The following is a 21,713-nucleotide window of genomic DNA, read 5'->3' on the forward strand; positions in this document are numbered from 1 at the left end:
TACAGGTGGGATTCTCCAGGGAGCAGACAGGGGGACGGAGTTACCATGCAGGATGTTTATTATTAGGGAATGCCCTTCAGATTGGCGGCTGTGAAAGGAAGGGAAAGACTGGGTGCCCATTAGATTGTCCTTCACTGGCTGAAACGGCCAGGGCTTCAGGTTCCCACCTGGATCTGTCGTTGGATTTGGGCCACCCTGGGGTTGCAGGATCGTGGGTGAGGAGCTCTCTACAACCGAGGCACTCCTTGAAGAGGCCGACAGCAGAAGGCGCAGGGGGAGAAGCCCTCCCGGCAGCTGCGGCCTGAGGGTGGCCTGGGAATTAGGCAGCATCTCTGTGTCCATCACAATAAATTTCCTACATGAGCCCTGATGTTCTAACACCCCCCTTCTCCCCTAATTTCTGCTGGATCGCATGATAGGATTGGGGTGCGGGCTGAGAGGAGGTGAAGAGCCCCATCTAAGGGTCCTAATCATGCTCAAAGTTATACTCATTTTTTATCACACATTGTGGTAACCGCACAAGCACATAAATACGGCTCAGTGATGATGCTGAATCATCCATTCTCTAGAGAAAATATTACAAAATTAATACCAATGGAGCCGAGTATGCAATAAAAATTAGGTACGAAAAAGGTGTGCCAGGAGGTTAATAAAAATACCGTATTATGGGCTTCCCTGGTGGCGCAGTGGTTGAGAGTCCGAACGGCTGGGCCCGTGAGCCATGGCCGCTGAGCCTGCGCGTCCGGAGCCTGTGCTCCGCCACGGGAGAGGCTACAACAGTGAGAGGCCCGCGTACCGCAAAAAAAAAAAAAAAAAAATACAGTATTATATTTTCCTGGATTCAGTGACGTTTATCGTATTGCTCCTTTCTAAATGCATGTTCACTTTCCTGCCTCCTTTCGTATTCGTTATTCCGTGATGTCTTTCTCGGCTCTCCGCTCTCGTAACTGCGCGGAGACCAGAGGCGGCCTGGGCGAGAAAGCCGGCCCGGGGCAGGCCTCAGGGCGACATTCAGGTTAGGGGCTGCCCCCCACCGGCGGCGAGTCCCAGCGCAAGTCACCTGGACATCTCCGGTGCACGACAGGGGAAATCATACTCGTGTGGTCCTGTTGATTAACAAGCACTGGACGTGCGCAGGCAAGGTCACGCCAACGACCTCCCAGCGTTAGGCGGCGGATCCCCGCCTCCCCTTTCCGCTCAGTGCGCGCGCCCCGGGCAGGGCGGGGTCGGAATCTCGGAAAAGGATTGGCTGGGAGAAAGCTGCGACAACCTGTTTGAAAGGCCCAATCGGCGCCCGGCCTTTCCGAGACAGCCAATGGGAAACCGGAGGGGCGGGCCGGAAGGGCGGGAGTCGCTATTTGAACCGCGGCGCGGAGAGCAGTCCCCTGTCCGGCTTCCCGTCGAAGTAGGCATTTGGCTGTCTGCGAGCCATGGAGGGCGAGGTTCTGGGAGAGGACGCGCTGCTGCAGAAGCTCAGGGACAGCCGCCGCCGCTTCCAGAGGCGCATGCAGCAGCTGATAGAGAAGGTGCGGCTCCCCCCGCTGGAGGGGAGGGGGAGCGGGACGGAAGGAGAAGGAGTAGGGGCGGGAGGAGGAGGCAGGGTTGGGGACTGGGGGGCAGAGACGGGGGTTCAGGACCCCCGAGACTTGCAGCCTCGCGCTGGCGCCTTCTCAGCGCGGGTCAGGGGTTCCCCTCGGCCCTCCGATCTGACGGGATGCCCCTTCCTCTCCCGCAGTACAACCAGCCCTTCGAGGACGCCCCGGTGGTGCAGATGTCCACGCTGACCTACGAGACGCCCCAGGGTACGAGTCAGCCCCCCTTTCTGAATATTTACGGTTAAGAGTGTAACTAGAATAGTGTCCTACTAGAGTTTGAAATGCTGTCCCTGCTCCCTTGAAAATAAACCTTGTTCACCTAGTAGGTACTAAACCGTCACTAGTTCCCCTGAACGTATAAATTACTTAAATTACTTATTTCCAACAGAATTACTTATTAAAACAGAATTCTGATGACACATAGATGCATCCTCATTAAAAATGTCCCCGCCTGGGTTGGCATCCCCGCTGGCTGTCTAATAGCCATGTCAGCTTGGGCCCATTGCTTTAGCCAGGCTGTGACTCAGTTTCTTCACCTGTAAAATGGAAAGATGATGACAATAATATTTACTTGGCGTGGAGATTGTGACAGTTACAGAAGACGAAGCTCTTGGAACAGTGCCTGGCACTAGTAAACACTCGTATTGACTGTTACTTGACGTTCTGAGTACTTTGGAATTTGACCTGAATCTAAGGAGAAGGACCCATTCTGTTGAATGGTTGGTGCTGCAAACTGACTTAAATCTCATGGATTCTCTTTGGTAAATAGCTGGAGAAAGTTTGCACTGGGTGAGGTCAGTGCCTGCCATTCAGCCTCATTCCAACTCAGTATTACCTACTAAGGAAAGTGAGTCTCAGACCCGGTTCTGCTGTGCACCAGACAGACAGACACAAAACAGTTTGTAATTAAATGAAATCCTATCTCTGCTTTTCCAGCTGGCCTAGCCATGCCCTGGGTGAAAAATTTATTCAGGCAGAAGCTAAGGTATTCCAGTAGTAGGTTTCTGTTACTCTGGCCTCTGTCAGGTGGTGACAAGTCTAACCGGGATGCAGGACTCAGGAGTGTGTAGGAATCATTCCTAAGGGTGCTGTCAACGGGCTTCACAGTGTTCTCATGGCCTCTTCATGCAAGGATGGGCAGTGTCTGGAATGTTTTGGTCAGTTCACATATCTTGAACACCACTAATTTCACCAGTGAAAACTCATTTCAGACTCCAGTTTGATGAGAACAGTAGTCAAGCATCAAACACTTTAGCATGTGGAAGACCTGCTGAAGAGCTTGTGGAAACAGATTCCTGGAGCCACTGACAGCAATGCTGGATGTGGATTCGGTGGGTCTGTGTGCTAACAAATTTCTAGCTGATGGGAGTGCAGCTCCCTAGACCTGTAGCTTCCCCTGGAGAGGCACTCAGTTAGGAAGTGGACTTTTTGATTAAATGCTAGCTGGCCACTCTTACAGGGTGAATTCCTGCAATTTAAGGCAAAACCATAGGGGGTAGATTGGAGCTAACAACCACACTGATTATGGTGAAGACAGCAGGTGAGTAAGAGTCATTCACATGTTGACAGCTAAGCATATACCTGTGCTTCTAAGAGTCTCAGGTTTCTCAACACCCTGCGAGGTGGGCACTGTTAGAATCATCAGTGTTTCATAGCAGAGGATACAGCAGAGAGAAGTTAAGGAACTTGCCTGTGGCACTTAGCCAAAGTGGCAAAGCTTTGGTTTGACTCCAAGCGCCTCTGTTCAAGCGTCGCTCTGTTCTGGAAAGGCCACACTGCTCAGTGGTCAGGACCCCAGAGAGTCACTCCCCTGGGTTTACAGCCTGGCCTCACCACATGGGCAAATGACCTGGGCTGGTTATTTCACCTTCTCCTTGCCGCTGTCCCCATCTGTACAGTGAACTTGGTGAGTATCTATCCAAAAGGAATTAAGAGTACCATACGAGTTATATGTCAGTGAGTTGTAAATGAGGTGTACTTGGAAAGGGATAGACTGGAGCCTGGAAGAGTAAGCACCGTGTAATTATTGCTGCTGTTACCATCATCAACCACCATCTCAAGCCTCGCAACCCAATGATTGAATTTACCTGGGAGCCAACGGAGGTTTAGGGAGAGATTGAGTATCTTGCCCAGATCCTGCTAGCTAGTAAGCGCAGGACTCCAAAGCTCAGTGTTTACCCCCTGTGCCGAGGGCTTGCTCTGTAACGTGTACATTGTCCTGAGAAAGCACTTGCATGGTACGTGGGGTAGAGAGGTTGCCCTCGAAAAGTGATCTCTCTCTCTGTAGTGTATGGATTACTCTCAGTGTATGCATTTTGAGGACAGTACTTGGCATACATACGTTCGTTGTTTCCATTTAACTTGTGGCTTTAATGCTGGGTTCAATGAGCTGCTTGCTACCTACTAGGTAGGAGAGATTTTCATTAATGACAGATTTTTGTCTAGTGTTGATTTTTGAAAAACCTTCAACCTCACAAAGACGAGAAACAGCAGAATATCAGGAATGTGGCTGGGTTATGTCTTGGTTATATTAGATCTTGCTGTTGCCTGTCACTTTGGTTTTCTTTGAATTCAGATTGAACAGAAACTCAGTGTTCATGATTACTTAAGTAGTCATTTTTATTTCTTTTCTTAAGGATTGCGAATTTGGGGAGGAAGATTAATAAAGGAAAGAAATACGGGACAAATCCAGGTATTCAATGTCAAATTTTATTGCCACCATGCCTTGCCGTGGAGGAAGGTTGATGTGCATAAAGGTGGAGATGAGCTGGAACTGCGCACAGGGGCCACTGCAGGGTGTCGTTCCACAGTTTTCTCACCCTAACCGCCCTGTTTTCTTGTGTGTAAGGATTTACTGAGACGCATGTCTTCTGCTGCTTGTCAAATGCAGGTAGGAGCTTGTGATGCTCTTGCCCCTTGCATCCCCCTGTGTTTCCCCTGCCATGGACCAAGGGGCTCTGACAACTGGAACCCACCTGTAAGGTGGAGCCAGCTGGATAGACCTCCCCCACCCCAGCTGCAGCCACAGCTACCAGCTTGCTTTGCCGGGTCCGTACAGGAAAGACCAAATCCAGGTCCTTCCGGGAAGCAAAAAGGCATCTTTCCCTCTTCTGAAAGGAGCAAGAGATTAGGGAGAGGGTGCCCTGTGCCGTTCACTACCTTTTAAAACCCAGGTGTGTTTTTCCCGAGTTTATCCATGGACACAGCAGCTATGTGATCTGTTACCTTCATGGGAGGGGCCTTCCTACTGTGAGACCCAGGGCGTCTTGATTTTTTGTGGCAGTGACTTTTGTAAGGATGTCTGGTATCTTCTTAATCACCACTTCTCACCATGTGGTGCTTCCTCGTGGCCAGGTGGGGAGCCGGTGCCCAAGAATGAAAACATCAGCATTAGGGTTACATAACAATTAACAGCAAATCTGAAATCAAATTTCCTCCTGATTGGTTATTTTAACACATAATACATTTAGTCATAGAAATGTTAGAAATACATATAACTACTGAAAATTAACCTGACTTGTATATGCAGAGATAAGAGATAGTCACTAATAATAATAATATTTTAGTATACTGTGACACCTGTATATGTATTTATAAATACACATTTCTTTATCCCCTTTTTTCTTTTAAATACACTTTTTTTTACCCTCTTTTTTCCACTTGATACATCTTGTGAAAACTCCTCTTTGTCATCTGTTGTATAATTCAATCTCCTTTTTAAAAGTAAACCTGCTCTCTCATTGCTAGTCATTTAGCTATTTTCACTTTCCTTTATTATAAGTCAGGATCAGCGCTCTTTTCCTGCAAAAGTCTAGATCAGGGGTCCCCAACCCCTGGGCCATGGACCCTACCAGCCGCACAGCAGGAGGTGAGCGGCAGGCCAGCCAGCGAAGCTTCACCTGTATTTACAGCCGCTCCCCATTGCTCACATTACTGCCTGAGCTCTGCCTCCTGTCAGATCAACGGCGGCATTAGATTCTCATAGGAGCGCAAACCCTACTGTGAACTGCACATGCGAGGATCTAGGTTGCACGCTCCTCATGAGAATCTAATGCCTGATGATCTGAGGTGGAGCTGAGGCGGTCATGCTAGCGCTGGGGAGCGGCTGCAAATCCAAATTTTCATTAGCAGAGAGGTTTGACGGCACAGAGACCATAATAAATCAGTTGCTTGCAGACTCATATCAAAACCCTATCAGTGAGTGACAAGTGACAATTAAGCTGCATCTTATGGACTAGACTGGACATAAGCAACACACTTCAAGTGTCACTGTCTCCCATCACCCCCAGATGGGACCATCTAGTTGCAGGAAAACAAGCTCAGGGCTCCCACTGATTCTGCATTATGGTGAGTTGTATAATTATTTCATTGTATATTGCAATGTAATAATAGAAATAAAGTGCACGATAAATGTAATACACTTGAATCATCCCCAAACCATCCCCCCACCCCCACCCCCCACCCCTCCTGCCCCAGTCCATGGAAAAATTGTCTTCCACGAAACCGGTCCCTGGTGCCAAAAAGGTCGGGGACCGCCGGTCTACATGATAAATATTTTAGGCTTTGCTGCCCATGGGGTCTCTGCTGCAGCCACTCAGCTCTGCATCGTAAGGGGAAAGCAGCCAAGGACAATAGGTGAACAGACAGGTACAGCTATGTTCCAATAAAACTTTATTTAGACCCCTATTATATACAGAGACAGAGAACCGTTCTTATCTCTTCCCAGTGCTGTCACCCCTGTTCAGTAAATGCCAAGAAGTGGGATCATTATGTCAAAGGATATGCATTCTTTAAATTATACATAATAATGGTACCCACTGATCAGCCAGTGCTTGAATGGTCTTGGTGGCAAAGAGTTCTCATCTGGACATTTATTTAATGTTTTTACTTAAAATTAGGAGGAGCCCTCCCTGGAATCTACGGAATCTTAAGCCCCTTTCCTGGGATTAGAAAACTGGGCGTGGTCTGTGATGACAACTCAGATGTACAGCCTCACTCAGGTCACCACCTGCTGCCTGCCCTGGGGCTGTGGAGGCAGTAGGCCCCGTGGGCTGTGCATTGACTCAAGGGTTTGTCCTATCACATGGCCTGGGTTCTCTTTCCGACCCCAGAGCTGCCTGTAGTTAGACGCTGGTGCCGATTGGCTGCTTCCCCGTGATTCTCAGGCCAAGTTCTGTGATGCCTCCAGACACAAAACAGCTCCGGACACTCTGCCCCATCCCAGCTCCCCCAGGCAGAGGTGGTGACATCCCCCAGGCAGGATTCACAGACACCTAGGAGATGATGCCTGGGCACTGCCCCGAAAGGGACAGGCCTCACCACGTTCTCACTCCTGTTCTTGCAAGCCTGGGGTGGTCCTAAAAATATTTTAGCCAATCTGGCATCTTGAATTCTCCAGTTTCCCTAATGAGAGCCCATCCATGGCATTCGTTATGGTTGTTAGAGAGGCCAGTTGTGCAGTTGAGGCTCTAGAGAGGGAAGCACGGCCTCCTCGGGGGCGGCCCACTGACTGCCCTGTGGGCTGAGCCCTGGTCAGGACAGCTGACCGCCCCGTGGCCAGAGCTCAGGTTGAAAGTGGCTCCCCAAGCCGGGGTCCCACCACATGCTGAGGCTTTTAAAGGAATTGTGGGTCTCGTGACATGGAGATAAATTCACTGTTAAGATAAAAGAGTCACAGAAAGTCCCCCAGGGGCCTCTGGAATTTCCGGATTCTACCTGAGGATATGGTGACAGTTGTATTCTGTTTCGTTTTGGCCTTGGCCCTGTGCTCGCCTCCAGGCCAGGGCGTCCTGGGCCTGTCCACTCCGTGCCCCTGTTTCCCCACTTTCCCTGCTCCATCACTTACCATCCAAGTGGTTTCTGAGGCAGCAGCCCTTGGCACGGCCAGAGGAAGAAAGCTCTGTTCTTTTTCCAAGGGAAAGCTTCTCTATCTGCTAGGAGTTTTGAGGCCTTTTGTACCATAATATTCTAGAAGAGAAGCCCCAGGAAACTTCCTGTTCTCTCATACGCTAAAGGAAGAGGAAGGATTGTCGGTGTGTTACTTGACAGTGGCTTTGAAATGTGTTATGACCGAATCAAGCGTATCTTATCGACTTCAAGGGCTCCCCGGTGAAGACTGACGACAGGACAGATGGATCCACGCGAGTCCCAGCTGGAGGTCATGAGCTTCCCTTGCCCTGCACACAAGTTGAGGGTGAGTGTCCTGGCACTAGAAAGCCAGGTCCGGAGGGACATGGGTTTTTTGTCAGAACGTTTCAAGTCTAGATCCCTCACTCTGACTTTCTCCAAGGTGTATTTTAAAAACTAAAACATTTGAAAGTACCCTGTTACTTCTTTCTAAGCTCTTCTAAGGGGCTGTCTCGCTCACGGTTACATTGTGGTACTTGACACATAAACGGTACTCGAATATTCTAGAATAATAAAGCCCTCACCCCCACCCACCCATTTTGTTTTGTTTTGACCTTTTGCCAAAAAAAAAAGATTAATCTCAAGAATTTATTAACAGTAAGACTTTGATGTGCCCTTGCGGGCTGGTGTCATGGACCACTAACTCCTAAGCGCCCTGCAGGCATCCTTTCTCCCGCTTCCTGTTTCCGTGGGGCCTCCTTTCCCTTCCTCAGGCTAGCCGTGCTGCTGAGCCCCTGGCCCAGTCTGTTTTCTCAGAAATCCACCCATCATCTTTCTTTCTGTCCCAGCCTCTCCCTCTACCCTGGGTACATCCCATCAGCTCTCACCTTGAACACACAGAACAGAATTCGTATCTCCCGTCTCGGGCCCCTTTCTAGCTGCCTCCCTGTGTTCACCTTCCCTTCACAACCCAGTCTGTACCAGTGGCCCGTTTCACCGCCTCTGGTGTTCTTGCCCCCGTGCACGCCTCAGCTGGTCCCCTTCTGGCTTCTGGCTCCGGTTCAAAAGCACACCTTGTGGTGAGGCTCCCGGCGGCCCCGTGGCTGAATCCGGTTGGCATTCTTTGATTTTTATCCTGTTGTCCTCTCAGTAGCATTCAAAGCTTCTGGAAAGTCTGGCCGTGACCTCAGTGCCCCTGAGCTCCCCGGGCTTTCTCCCTCCTGTCAGCCCCTCTATCGTCCCACCTCCCACCTTCGCTGGTGCCCTTTCCCGAGAGTTGGCATCTTTTTCCCTCACTCCAGTGGAATCCCGTGCCCAGACCCCCTCTGGGTGTGTTTATTGCCAGCGGCCTCTCTCCTTGAACTCTTGTCTGCACTCTGCATATCTCAGCTCAAAAAGCCAACCCAACAGACCTGTCCTCAGGACAAGGCCACCACCGTCTTCCCTGTAGAATGAGCCAGAAACCCAGCATCCTCTTGGCCTCAGCCCCTCCCTCTTCCTCATACCTGAGACAGCGCTGTCCCGTGCCTTTGCCACCACCGTCTCTCTTGCCGCTCTGCCCCATGCCCCCACGGTGCCAGCTCCTGTCTCCACCTGGCCTCCACCCCGCTGACACCTTTAAACGTGCGAATCTGGTCACGTGACTTCTCTGTTCAAAGCACTGCAATGGCTGCCCATTCCTCTGAAAGTGAAAAGAGTTCAGACCATGCCTGACCTGCCCACTGTCTTTTCGCTGCCCCGTGGAAGCCCCCTGGTACCCAGATCGGAGCAGACTCCCACTTTTACCTGTGTGCTCCACACCTGGCTCTTCCCCTTGTGGCAGCTAACCAGCTGAGTAATTACAGACTCTGTAATTGTTCTTGAACACCCATGTCCTGTGGGACTGGCCTTTCTGCAGCCTTTGGCCGCCCTGCCCAGGCCCTTGCCCGCACTGGGCAGTCAGAAATATGGGTGGAGTCCTAAAGGGGAAACCGGTGGTCTTTCGGATCAGAACTAGAAAGAACTTGATGGAGATGTTTACTCATGGGTGTTATTTGTATCAATCTGAATTTTAACTCCATAAAGCCTTGGGTCCGTGAATTTCCTGCACTGCTTGAAATCAGTAGAAATAGTTCTTGAGCTGAACTGTCCAGTGTGGTAACCACTAGCCACCTGTGACTATTCAGATTCACTGAAAATTAAGTGAAGTTTAAAATTCAGTTCAGTAGCCTCCCTACCTGCATTCCACGTGTTCAACAGACACGTGTGGCTAGTGGCTAACATCCTGGACAGCAGCTGGGGGACCTTCCGCCATCACAGAAGGTTCTACTGGACAGTGCTGGCCTAGAGGGACTCAGCTTCCAGGATCGGAGGCCATGGAAAGAGCCAGAGGTGATACAGAAGTTGCTTTCCCGCGTCTCCCCGACTCTGGGCGTGTTCCTGTTCTGATGGTTTCTCTGCATGGCGACAGATGGCCACGTCCTATTAAAGGGGGCCACTTGAAGCAATAGGAGTTTTCACTGTAAGGTGTACTCAAGCAGTGCAAAAACTATCCTCGAGAGAAAAATGCAAGCTTTCTTTAAAAATTCTGATGGAAATTTCCTTTGCTTTTAGATTCAGTAAGCAGTGACACTGATACAACTTTATTCCAAGAAGATGTGGTTGCTGGTAACTTGATGGTAAGACCTGTCTTTTGTAATGAAGGGACAGAGTTGAGGCTTGGGGACCAAGTACACATTCTCATGACCTGCATCTTCCTGTAAGTGCCCTTCTGAGGCTCACTCTTTGCTGACATCACCCCTCAAGTCTCTGTCCCCACGTTCAGATCCCCTAAGGTAGCAAGTCACCCCTTCTCGGTTCAGCACGTACTGCCCCAGTTCAAGCCTGATTTACTGAACTTACGTAAATGTTGGGTGACGTTCCCTCTGCAAATAGAACAATCCCGGTGTGCCCTGGGCCTTGACCGACCTCACGGTGTAGAAAGTTGGGTTCTGAGTCGGTCTTTCCCCATAGAGACGGTGTCATAAGGGAGGTGCTCTGGGGAGCGTTTCCAGGTCAGCACTCGGGATGGACGGGAACACACAGGACGGAATCCACCCGAGCCTCTGACCTCACCCCTGGGTCAGATGCCAGAACAGCTGGCATGTGGTTTTCCTCTAAAAGCACTACTTTTGTACAGAGGTTTGCCCACACACCCGTGTGTGACTTGTAGTGTCTACCTAGAATTAGGTGGTGGCCCTGGGGGAGGAAAGGGGTGCGTTGTGAGGTGTTGTGTCGGGGTGGCAGTGAAGGGGAGCAGGCGGCCCTGACAGTAAAGGGCCAAGGTGTCGGCCATTCCCCGGTGTGTTCCTGTGTCCCCCCAGTCTGCAGCCCCAGGCCCTGACTAAGCCCCACCGGGGTGCACAGTGGAGGCTGAGGCCCCCCATTTCCAGTGTATGGCAGGTGAGGGATAGGAGAGGCAAGGGTTCCTGTCCCCTGAGTTGGCCACTGAACTTCTTTTCTTAGAAACATACCAACTGGGGTCAATTCCAGTAGTTGTGTCCTAAACTCGCCGAAGAATATTGTTTCTTTTTTTCTCTTGTTCTAGTAATATTGTCATAAACCTCTCCAAACTGGTATGTTTTGTCTTTCTATTTTCTTTCGGATTGTTACCATTGGGTCAGTTCCCTAAAGTCGGATTCCAGGGTCAGGTAGATTTTCAGAGGGTGCTGGACCACTTTGTGCTGCTAACAGTAGGAGGTAAAGAAGTGACTTCGAGGAACTTCATTTAAAGACATGTACACTAACGGGCTTGCCAGTGTGTCCCAGGATCCCAGAGCTCGGCCGTACCCAGCAGCTCTTACGAATACTGACTTCTCTTTGGTGTCAGCCTGCAGTGCCCTGGAGCCCATTGAAAAATGAGCTAAGGAGGAAGTACTTGACACAAGTGGATATCCTGCTGCAGGATGAAGGGTGTTTGGAGGTAATGTTTCCTAGGGCGTGTCTTCATATAAGTAAACCATGAACTAGAGACACACTGAGGTGTCATCTCGTCTTGTTCACTCGCTACAGAGCCTGCAGAGAGCATTTCAACGGCTGCTTCCAAACCGTTTCGCTCACAGGCTCCCCAGTTGCCGCTCTTCCTGAGTAGACACTCTGGGACCCTCGGGCAGCGGGATCGGCTGCCCGCTATGCTCTGGGCAGCTCACAGGCTCTAGTAGGGCCCCCACCCTCAGGCAGAGGGCTTTTAAGCCGCAGAATTAGGGAAGCTGTAGCGCCCACCTCCCTCCTTCCCTGCCGTGACCGGGGCTGCCACGGGCCACAGGGCACCTGTTCTGCCTGCTTCGGCGGTGATGTTGGCGAGATCGGGGGCTGCGGTGGACCCCGTGGGAGGTGGGCAGCTCATCAGCCCCTCTCCCAGGCCTGGCAGACAGTTTCCTAGAGCTTTGCCTGAAGGAGAGCAAAAGGCTAAATATGGAGTTCACACAAGGATGCCAACTCTTTAGTTTTCCAAGTCCTGTCAGTCTCATCTCCTAAAACAAAGGACATTTTTTTAAATTAATTTATTTGTGTTTTGGCTGTGATGGGTCTTCGTGTCTGTGCGAGGGCTTTCTCTAGTTGTGGCAAGCGGGGGCCACGCTTCATGGCGGTGCGCGGGCCTCTCACTATCGCGGCCTCTCTTGTTGCAGAGCACAGGCTCCAGATGCGCAGGCTCAGTAGTTGTGGCTCACGGGCCCAGTTGCCCCGTGGCATGTGGGATCCTCCCAGACCAGGGCTCGAACCCGTGTCCTCTGCATTGGCAAGCAGACTCTCAACCACTGTGCCACCAGGGAAGCCCCCAAAGGACATTTTAATACCAAATAACTAGGAAGTATGTGTTCTGGAATAAATAATTCATCTCAGAGGCAGCCAACTTAACAGGAGCATGGATGTTTTCTTACGCTGCTGCTGACAGTGAGAAGCCTGTATCTGAACGAGCGGATGTCCGGGAAACGCCTTTTTCCTTTGTCTGGAAGCGGCAAGCGTGGCCTTTTGGTCGCCCTGCCAGTCGGGGAAGGAGGCCAGGGCCGGGACCAGCTCCGTTGTCCCAGCAACAGGTTCTTCTTCCCTCCATCCACCTGGACCGGCCGTCCTTGCTGTCAGAGGATAACGGTGGAGGAGGAAACGCCGCCAGACCTCCCGAGAGAGATTCTGGCAGACGTGGGGCAGTGGTGGCCCTTGGGCGGCAGGGGGCGATACCTGGAGGCCATGGGGGCAGAGCTCCTGGATCTTGCTAAGACAGCTCTTCCCACCACTGCTGGAGGCCCAGCCGGCCGCTGTCTGTCATCATGGTCGCACGTGTCACCACTGCAGCCGCAAACGGATGCGCCGTCAGTGGTTGGGAGAGCAGTTGGGGCAGGAAGCCCGAGCCGACACCTGACAACTCCTTTGTTAAAGTCATCTGCTTTGATTTTAGGGTGCCAGTTATGGAGAGGGAAAGGACACCCGTACGACCCTGGTCCCTTCATTGGCCTCGCCCGCCAGGCCTGCCCGAGGTGAGTGTGATGTAGAAACTTTGCACGGACCATTCACTTGTGGTAGAGCCACGGCGCCCTGCGCTGGGCATGTTTCATCACCACGAACTGTGAGAGACATGTGCACGTCATAGGTAAATTATTACGTGTTAAGAAACAAAGTGCTCCTTCCTTCTGGGACTCGCATGCTAATTGCTAATTAGCTCTTTATCCCAACTTAGCATTTTGAAAATTTTTGAATCTCCAGAAATGTAGGACTCATACAATAAACATCCTTTCCCTACATTTAGCAATTCACATTGTGTCACGTTTGCTCCATCACTCCCGACATACACGCACGTACACGTGTGTGTATGTATTTGCGTTCGTGTATATACCATCCCTAAATGCTCCAGTGTCTCCGAAGAACAGGCTGAGTCCCCTCAGAACCACATTAAACTTGGCACACATTGAAATGTCACAGTGACACGATACGGTTTTACCCAGTTGTGCCATTGTTGTCATTTGCAGCCTTTTTTGTTTGTTGAACCAGCTCAGGACCCACTGGGGCACCACCTGTCGTGCTGACTGTCTCCTTCAGTCCAGAAGGGCCCCTCGGCCTTGCCGTTGTCACCATCGTCATCTTTGCCATCACTGACTTTCTTGAATAATCCTGGCCTCTAGTAGATTTGCAGAATGTCCTTCAATTTGAACTTATATGTGGTTAAGTTTATGTTAAACATTTTTCGCAAAAATACTACACAGGTGGCGTTTTTGTCCTCTCGGGACGTCCTGTCAGCCTGTCCCATTGTTGGTGACTTGAGTCTGGTTGCACAGTTGAGGCGGAGGCCCCACCAGTTTTCTCACTGCAGAAGTGCCTCTTATCCTTGGAATCATCTGTGGATGACCCCTTGAAGTTGCCTCGTAGCCTTTTCCCCAGAACCCTCGCACCCCATGGTTTTTAGCATCTCGCCATGACCGTTGCCTGAGCTGGGGCCGAACACAGGCCTTTTCTGGTTCTGCCCTTCCCCCTGCCTGCATTCGTTGGCATTCTTGTATAAAGAAGTCTGAGCTGTCTCCCTTCCATTTCTTTTTTTCCCTTCCTTTATCCTCCCCAACATGCTTTTTCTTTATTTAACTTTTCCAGAATCAGTAAGAACTCATGGACTCTTTTTTTTTTTTTAATTCACATAAGAATCTGTTGTCAGTTTTCATCACCCGTTAAGCCTGGAGGAGCCCCTTCCGTGCTGGCTTCTGCGTCCTCCGACCTGTCCCCGTGGGGTTTTGAGCTCTTCCTCCCCCACCCTGATTCCAGCGTTTTCCCCCAGCCCCCGCTGGCTCCTCCTTAACAACGAGGCTCATTTGGCCAGTCGTGCAGCACAAAGTGGCCTCAGAATCACAGCACCTGGTACCACTCTGCTCAACAATGTGCTGAAGAAGGTTCCAGATCTCCAAGCAGCACTGTCATCCTCAGATAACATCCCACTGAGGGAGCGCGTTCAGAGTTATTTGGATTCTGTTTTCTCTTTCGGTTGTTGTCAGTCTGACGTACAGTCACGGTCATGTTCCCTGTCTGTATTCAGTTTTAGAGTTATCCCCATCTTTGTTGGTTTAATTTTACTTTTCTAATATGTAAAACATTTAACATGATGCAAAAGTCAAAGCCGTGTGAAGAGGTGTGTTCAGGAGGCTTCTCCCTTCCCCACCCAGCCCTGTAGGCAAACAGGGTCATTATTTTCTGGTTTCTAATTAATCTTTGACAAGGCAACCGATTTCCAAACCATCACACAGGGAAGGAAGACTCCTTTTAGGAAGGTCAGTGGAGAGTAAATTGTTTTGGTAGCTAGAAAGAAATCTCTGAGAAGAGTCTATTCCCAAATATTTCTGAATTTTTCTTTTGCTTTTGTTTTTCATATTGCTTAAAAAGAACTCACAGGGCTTCCCTGGTGGCGCGGTGGTTGAGAGTCCGCCTGCCGATGCAGGGGACGCAGGTTCGTGCCCCGGGCCGGGAAGATCCCACATGCCGCGGAGCAGCTAGGCCCGTGAGCCATGGCCGCTGAGCCTGCGCGTCCGGAGCCTGTGCTCTGCAACGGGAGAGGCCACAACAGTGAGAGGCCCGCTTACCGCAAAAAAAAAAAAAAAAAAAAAAGAACTCACAATGTTATGTTATACTCCTGAAACTAACATAATGTTATATCTCAATTAAAAATAATAATTTAAAAAAAGTAAAAACCCTGGTCCCCATCCAGCCTTCGGTTCCCTGATCTCTGCATGTGGTCGGTTTTAAATGGTTAACGTGCCTTTGCCTTGTGTGTGTGTTTCTCCAGGATACTACGGTGGCAACTCTGAAGAGAGTCCCGGTGGCCCATTTCAGCCAACTTCATTGCCCAGAGAGGGTGATGCTTTGCACTCTAGCTCAGCAGACCTGGCCCTGGTGCCGAGGGGTGATGGCATCTCCTTACAGGGAGGGACCGGTGGCAGCAGCTTCTCGAGCGGCCCATGCTCTGAGGCTGAGGACATCTGCAACGCGACGCTCAGCGATCTGTACGCGGGCATGCTGCACTCCATGAGCTGCCTGCTGGGTGTGAGGCCCTCCTGCGTCATCTCCACCAAGACGTTCATCCGCCAGCACTGGAGCTCCAAGCGGAGGCACAGGTGTAAGAGCAGAATGGACAGAACGAGCTGCAGAGGAGGCGGGCGCTCTCGGAGGAGCCCCCGGGAGAGACGTCCGCCCGGCTCCGAACCTGCGAAGGACGTGGCAGTGTTAAGAGATCGCGAGAACGTACTCGATGTTTCTGGCCATAAGACGGGTTTAAAACTGGGAAGGGCTTTTCTTGAAGTAAACCAACCCCAGATCCACGCATTCGCTTCACATTGGAAGGAGCTTCCGAGAACGCCTCAGAAGCATCATTCTTCATTGACTTACTTAGACTCCAATGCAGTGTATCATCTTGATCAGGAAAATAGATTCATGACATTAAACTGGTTGATTTCTCCTGTAAAAATAGGTTCTAGACCCAGAGTACCGCCGGGCGAGGGAGGGAATCGTTATAGGGAGATCGAAATCAGATTTGACAAGCTTCATCAGGAATATTGCTCGAATCTTAGGAAGCAGCCCTGCCTGACTTACCTTCCCAGCTCCTCGGCTGTGGATGTGTACAGAGGTGGTCCAGCAAGCCCTGGGAGCCCCCAGGGCATAGAAGCCCACAGGCCGAGTAGCCCTCTCCGCAGAGCAAAAGCTAAGAGGTTGAGTGAGGCTTTTGAAAGCCTGGGCAAAGGATCTATCAGAGAGGGTAGCTGCCCACCAAAGAGTGACTCCTTCCCTTCCCTTTCAAAGACCAACTCCACATGTAGCCCGGGCCGCTCGGAGCAGACCTCTGACCTTGCTTGTCAAGGAAATGATCTGGGAGGATTTAGGAAGTCGGTATCACTCAACAAAGCCATTTCAGTACCCAGGGTACAGCCTCCAGGCTGTGCCAGGGATCGTTACGATGACATTAAAGAAAAATTTGACAAGCTTCATCAAAAGTACTGCCAAAAATCGCTTCAGCAGACGCAGGTGCCTTCAGGTACCAGAGCATCTCCAGATAAAGCAAGTGTGGGAGTTCGGTATCCAAAAGAAGACTTCTCAGGAAAATTCCGTCCAGACTCTGGCTCCCAGGGCCCCCCAAGCTTGTCATCATCACCCCAGCAGAGCATTAAAAGTCCCCTCGGCTCAAACACAATTCGGGCCCCTCCATCTACAGGTTTTGCTCTCGATGCCAGCTGGGGCCACCAAGTCCCCGCAAAGCGACGCCGATTATCAGACCCTCAGGTGTGCAGACGGTGGACTGGACCCTGGGATTTCTCACCTGTGGGCAGAGCCATCCCGAGGCCTGGGGAAGAGGCTGGCTCTGTATAGGCCACCTGGGAAGAGAAGAAGGTACGTTTCTGTTTGTCGAATGTGGGTGTTTTGCAACAGGATCCTTAGGTGTTCATTTTCCGAACTTTCTCCCAAATTCTTTCCCTTCCTCTAAAATCAGCATTTTTACACATTTTCTATTGGAATGCATTTAGGGGATGTTTCTAAAAAGCTTCCCTTAAGACACTATGCCATCCTTGTCAAACTGTCACTTCCAGCCTCTTCACCTCACACTCAGAACGTAGCTGTTGCAGGCAAAACTGATCTAGAATTGACAACTCTGACCCCTTCTGGATCCCTCCTGGGGACAGAGCAGGAGTCAGCCCTTGGAGAACCCCCAGCAGCATCCCACACACGTGTGGGGCCGGACCACACGCTGCTGCTCGGCCCACGGTCTCCTGTCCTCCCCACTGAAGCCCATCTGCTCCCCAGCCTTGGCCACGGTTTAGCTTGTGCAGGTGCCTTAAGCTGAAGCGTTACCCTGCAGGCACCATTGTATCTTCTCCAGAGGGAAGGCGCCCTGAGGGGTTAAATTTTCTCACGTGGGTGCCAGCTTTCCCAGCATGCATTTCAGCGTGTCGCACGCAGGGATTTGGGCGATGTATCCCGAGTCCATGTCACTTGTCCACTGGCTGATGGGATCTGACTGAGTTTGGTTTGGCCGGCTCCTTCTGGAACTACAATATAAACATACTTAACCATTTTTCTGTATTTTCTTTTCTTTCTCTACTTAACATTATAAATTTCTTGAGGAAAGGGACCGAATCTGCATGAGCTGTGAACGCAAGGAATTTTAAGGGCTAACCTCTGTGCTCCAGGCCGTGTTAACCCTTTTTCACACCTTCCTTCCTTAATCCCCATGTGAACACTTTGATTAGATAGGTTCTGTCCAATAGGCAGTGCTAGCTCTTCTTCTTATAAATAAGGAAATGAATCCACACAGGCAGTGCATGGCTGGGCCAGGATTCGAAAGCCCGTGGCCTTAACCACCAGTTTGCACTGCCTGCCTGAGGGGTTACCGTTACTTTTTTTCCTTTACGTTCCATTGGGTATTTATTAAGCATCATAGCATTCTCTATAATGACTCAAATATTTATATATATTCGATGGAGTTGAATACAACAGTTAAGCTTTTGAGGGCAGGCAATGGGAATTAAAATAGAATTCTACTGAAATCCATTTTTTTTTTTTAGAGGAAAGAACAACACATCTTTCAGGATGGAAGAGAAAAGTGATTTCGTGTTAGAAAACCTCAAAGCTGAAAATCTATTGCCAAGTTATTCTGAAGTATTCCCTCTTTCCTCTCTGATTTTTATGTATTTTTTTAAATTCTCAAGAATATGTGACAACTTGCTTTGCTTATCTGCCCTTCAAAGCAAATTTCTATGAAATTGGTTCCGTTGAGATGACTCTCTGGGTTCTTGGAAATTATTTGAATAAAGTTGACCAATTAAAAATTTTAATGTTATTCTTTATAGGCTGATTTTTCTCATGTTTTCTTTGTTACATTTAGATGTGACCAGAGAATCCTCCCTTACATTTCCTATTTCCTTAGAGAAATCGTTTGCTATGAAACCTAAGTTTCAGCCCTGGATACAGTGATCCTGGAAGGAAAATACAGCTGCTTAGTCTTTTAAATTCAGACCCATGGGACTTGGTATCTTCCATAATAGGAGGTAACAAATTGAACCATCGTACAACTTAACCCATGAAAGTAATTCCTAGTATTTTTAGATGAAAACATAAACAGTCCTGTGATGGTCCCAAAACACACTTGTAGTCACTCAGCACCCATGACACAGCACCCATGACACCTCATGATTTTTATTGGAGCTGTTTATAATAGGATATCACAGTGACTTTCTTTTTTTTTTTTTTTTGGTTTTTTGATTGATTGTTTTAATTTCTATGCCCTTTAATTTTGTCTATATTTTTGATACACATAACATTTAAATTTTTTAATTCTTGTTTTTGTTTTTTCAGTTTGTAGAGACAGTTTCTCATCTGGGCCACCATAAGGTACAGAGGGCTTATTGGCTTGTACTGGAATGGGGCAAGGTAGACGCCGGGAACGCAGGGAGCTCTGGCAATTCACTGGTTCTCGCATCTCTCTCTGGTGGGATTTCAATGATCTCCAAGTATAAATTCTCCCCTTATAACTTGGCCTTGGACAGTGACTTTTTAGATAAAATATTTCAAGATAAAATATTTCAATATTTCAAATATTTACCAACATCCTGAGTAAATGGTTAATATATTGCTGTGTGTAATGGATTTTTTAAGTAAAAGTTTAGAGATGAGATTGAGTTGCACACCTTTCCTTCCCACCCTCCATCCCTAGGTGACCATTCTCCCTGTATTGATGTATGCTTTCCACCCACATCTTGTTTCACTAGGACATTACCTGTGTGTTTTACTCAGCTCTGGCTGCCGTAACAAAATACCAAAGACTGGGTACTTAAACAAAAGAAGTTTGTTTCTGGAGGCTGGAAGACTGAGATCAGGGAGCCAGCACAGTCGGGCTCTGGGAGGACCCACTTCCCGGCCTGCAGACAGCCACCTTCTTGCCGTGTCATGTGGACAGAGGAGGAGCTCTGGTGTCTCTTAGGAGGGCACTGATCCGGTCATGGGGGCCCCACCCTTGTGACCTCATCCAAACCCAATTACCTCCCAAAGGCCCTGTCTCAGCTACCATCACACTGGGGGTTAGGGCTTCCACTTGTGAATCTGGGGGGCCACGTTCAGCCCAGAGCCCTGTGAACTGGGAGGGCCTGCACTGCCTGGAGCCGAGAGCCTGGCCAAGAGCCTTACACCTTGCAGGAGGTTCATTTTCCCTCAGTACAGGCTGGCAGGGGACTGCTGGCCCAGACCGGATGGGTATGGCCCTGCAATTCTAGACCTTTCCCGCGTGCCTGCAGCTTCCTAAGAGCACAGCCCCCATTTCTCCTTCAACAGGAAAGCTATCATCCTTGCCCAAAACTGCTTGTGCCTGGCCTCCCTCCCCCGCCCTCCATACCTAGCAGTCCTGCGAAGTCTCACTGGCCAGGCCTAGCTGCCAGAGGCTGGAAAACTGAGTTTGTGATGCTGTATCGCCTAGGGGAGGAAGGTGTGGCAGAAGGGCCTAGAGGAAGTTGGCTAGATCCTCTCAGCCAATTTATAGGACCTGCCAATAAAGGACCCCATTAACTATACAGAATGGTATATGTTTTTAACTCACATAAATAACTCGGGGCTGTATGCACTGTGCAACTTTGTCTCACCAAGAGGTGCTTGCATTTGACAGGAGCTGACTGATGAGCGTGGGTCTCATTGTAGAGTTCCTTAGGTAGCTGGTGTGTCCCACTGTCCCACTGGGTGTTTGCTGCTAAGAATACTCTTCAGCCACCATCCTTGTGCACATGTGCAGATCGACCTGCAGCCCCACCCAGAGGTGACTTGGTCATGTCTTCAACTTCCATAATTATTGCCAAAGTCCTCTCCCAAATGCCTAATCCCATTTGCACTCCATCCAGCAATAATAAAAGGTCCCATTTCCCCACACCGCTGCCACTAGCCAGCGCCACTGTTGTGGGTGTGAAATGCACAGCATTGCAGTTCGCATGCCTTCCTGGGGGGCCTGGCCTTTCAAGCACTCTCATGACACTGCTTTTTAATTTGCTGTGTTACTGATGTGGGCGTATTCTGTATGCCAATCCAATTATATGAATCAATCTAGTTTTATATAAATTGCAAGTTACTTCTTCCATCTGCGACTTGTTTGACTTTATGATATTTTATCGTACAGAAGATATATTTTAACATAGAAAAGTTGATGCTTTATTTTTGCTGGCTTCTATTACTTTTAAAGGAAAACCTAGGGTAGGTTTAAGACAATACTATGTTGTCTTAAATTTTTGCTTTCTGAGTTTGGGTCTATAAATCATCTGGAAATGTTTCGCAGGGGCATTAAGGGAATTGATCAGAGACCTGATTTTACAATTGTATGGCTTCCCCCAGGACCTGTACCGAAGGGCACATCCCTTTCAACTGTGTCAGTGGGACTCAAGTCTTCCGGCAGCAATCTTCATCACTTGGCGGGAAATAACTTCACTGTCTATTCCACGGGAGCCGCCAAACAGTGTGAGAGCACGCTTCCCGGAAGCCTCTGGTGCAGGTTGATTTCCGGGTGCTCAGCACCTCCGCCCATGGTGCCCAGGGTGGTGCCTGCTTGTTTCTTGGGCTTGGAGATAATTCCTCCTTCTTGACCCTCTGCTGGGCTCTGCTCCAGGCCTTGCTGGGTCCCTCCCCATCCTGGTCCAGCAGGCCCTGATGTGGAAAGGGTGAGGGTAGAGGGTGTGGTGTTACTTCCTCTCTGAAACCCCCCCCCCCCCGGATTACCTCCTGGCTGCGAACACTCCCTGTGCGCTGCACGGGCACCAGCACTGCCCCCACTGGCGGCCACCCTCACTCACCATGATGCGTATCATGGTCACTGGTAGATGGCTCCTGTCCCTTTAAGAGCGGGGTCCCTGGAAGCAGAGTCCAGACAGCAGCTGGGCTCCTCTGGTTACCCCAGCACAGTGCCTGGCAATGGACACACCATCCACATGGGTGGAACTGTGAAGCTGAAATGCGGTGAAGACACAAGGGGGTCTCCAGATCCTCTGGGCTGAGAGGAGCTGCCGGACGTACACACACTCGGGGGAAGCGGGAGTGAAGTTGCCCTTTGTCCCACTGTCTTGGCTCTGGGGCGACATCACCTTACAGTCAGGAACCTGCTCTCCAAATGGCAAGGGAGGTTTATTTCAATGGGAGGAAAGAAAGGGACACTGATTATTTAAGAACAATGCTTTTCTTACAAACTAAATTAAAAGTGGTTTGCATCGCCGTGGTGGGGTTGGCACGCTGGGGAGAGGCAGGTACATTCTGTATTCAGACCAC

The 21,713-nt window shown here is 49.9% G+C and overlaps 1 protein-coding gene across 4 annotated transcripts; it reads left to right on the forward strand.

The window, feature by feature from the left end:
* Nucleotides 1–1,377: 1,377 nt before the first annotated feature.
* On the forward strand, nucleotides 1,378–18,122 carry HJURP (Holliday junction recognition protein). 4 transcript variants are annotated; one of them, XM_033859492.2, is made up of 9 exons: nucleotides 1,378–1,526; nucleotides 1,736–1,802; nucleotides 4,232–4,287; nucleotides 7,695–7,788; nucleotides 10,035–10,099; nucleotides 11,290–11,382; nucleotides 12,856–12,934; nucleotides 15,220–16,814; nucleotides 17,987–18,122. In XM_033859492.2, the coding sequence occupies exons 1-8, from the start codon at nucleotides 1,431–1,433 to the stop codon at nucleotides 16,791–16,793; spliced, it is 2,124 nt and encodes a 707-aa protein (XP_033715383.1). In that variant the 5' UTR covers nucleotides 1,378–1,430; the 3' UTR covers nucleotides 16,794–16,814; nucleotides 17,987–18,122. The 4 variants fall into 4 exon arrangements, with proteins under 4 accessions (XP_033715383.1, XP_033715384.1, XP_033715386.1 ...); XM_033859493.2 differs by lacking the exon at nucleotides 11,290–11,382; XM_033859495.2 differs by lacking the exons at nucleotides 1,378–1,526; nucleotides 4,232–4,287.
* The last annotated feature ends 3,591 nt before the right edge of the window (nucleotides 18,123–21,713 follow it).

The sequence above is a fragment of the Tursiops truncatus genome, chromosome 7 (assembly GCF_011762595.2).
Source record: "Tursiops truncatus isolate mTurTru1 chromosome 7, mTurTru1.mat.Y, whole genome shotgun sequence".
Taxonomy (NCBI): domain Eukaryota; kingdom Metazoa; phylum Chordata; class Mammalia; order Artiodactyla; family Delphinidae; genus Tursiops; species Tursiops truncatus.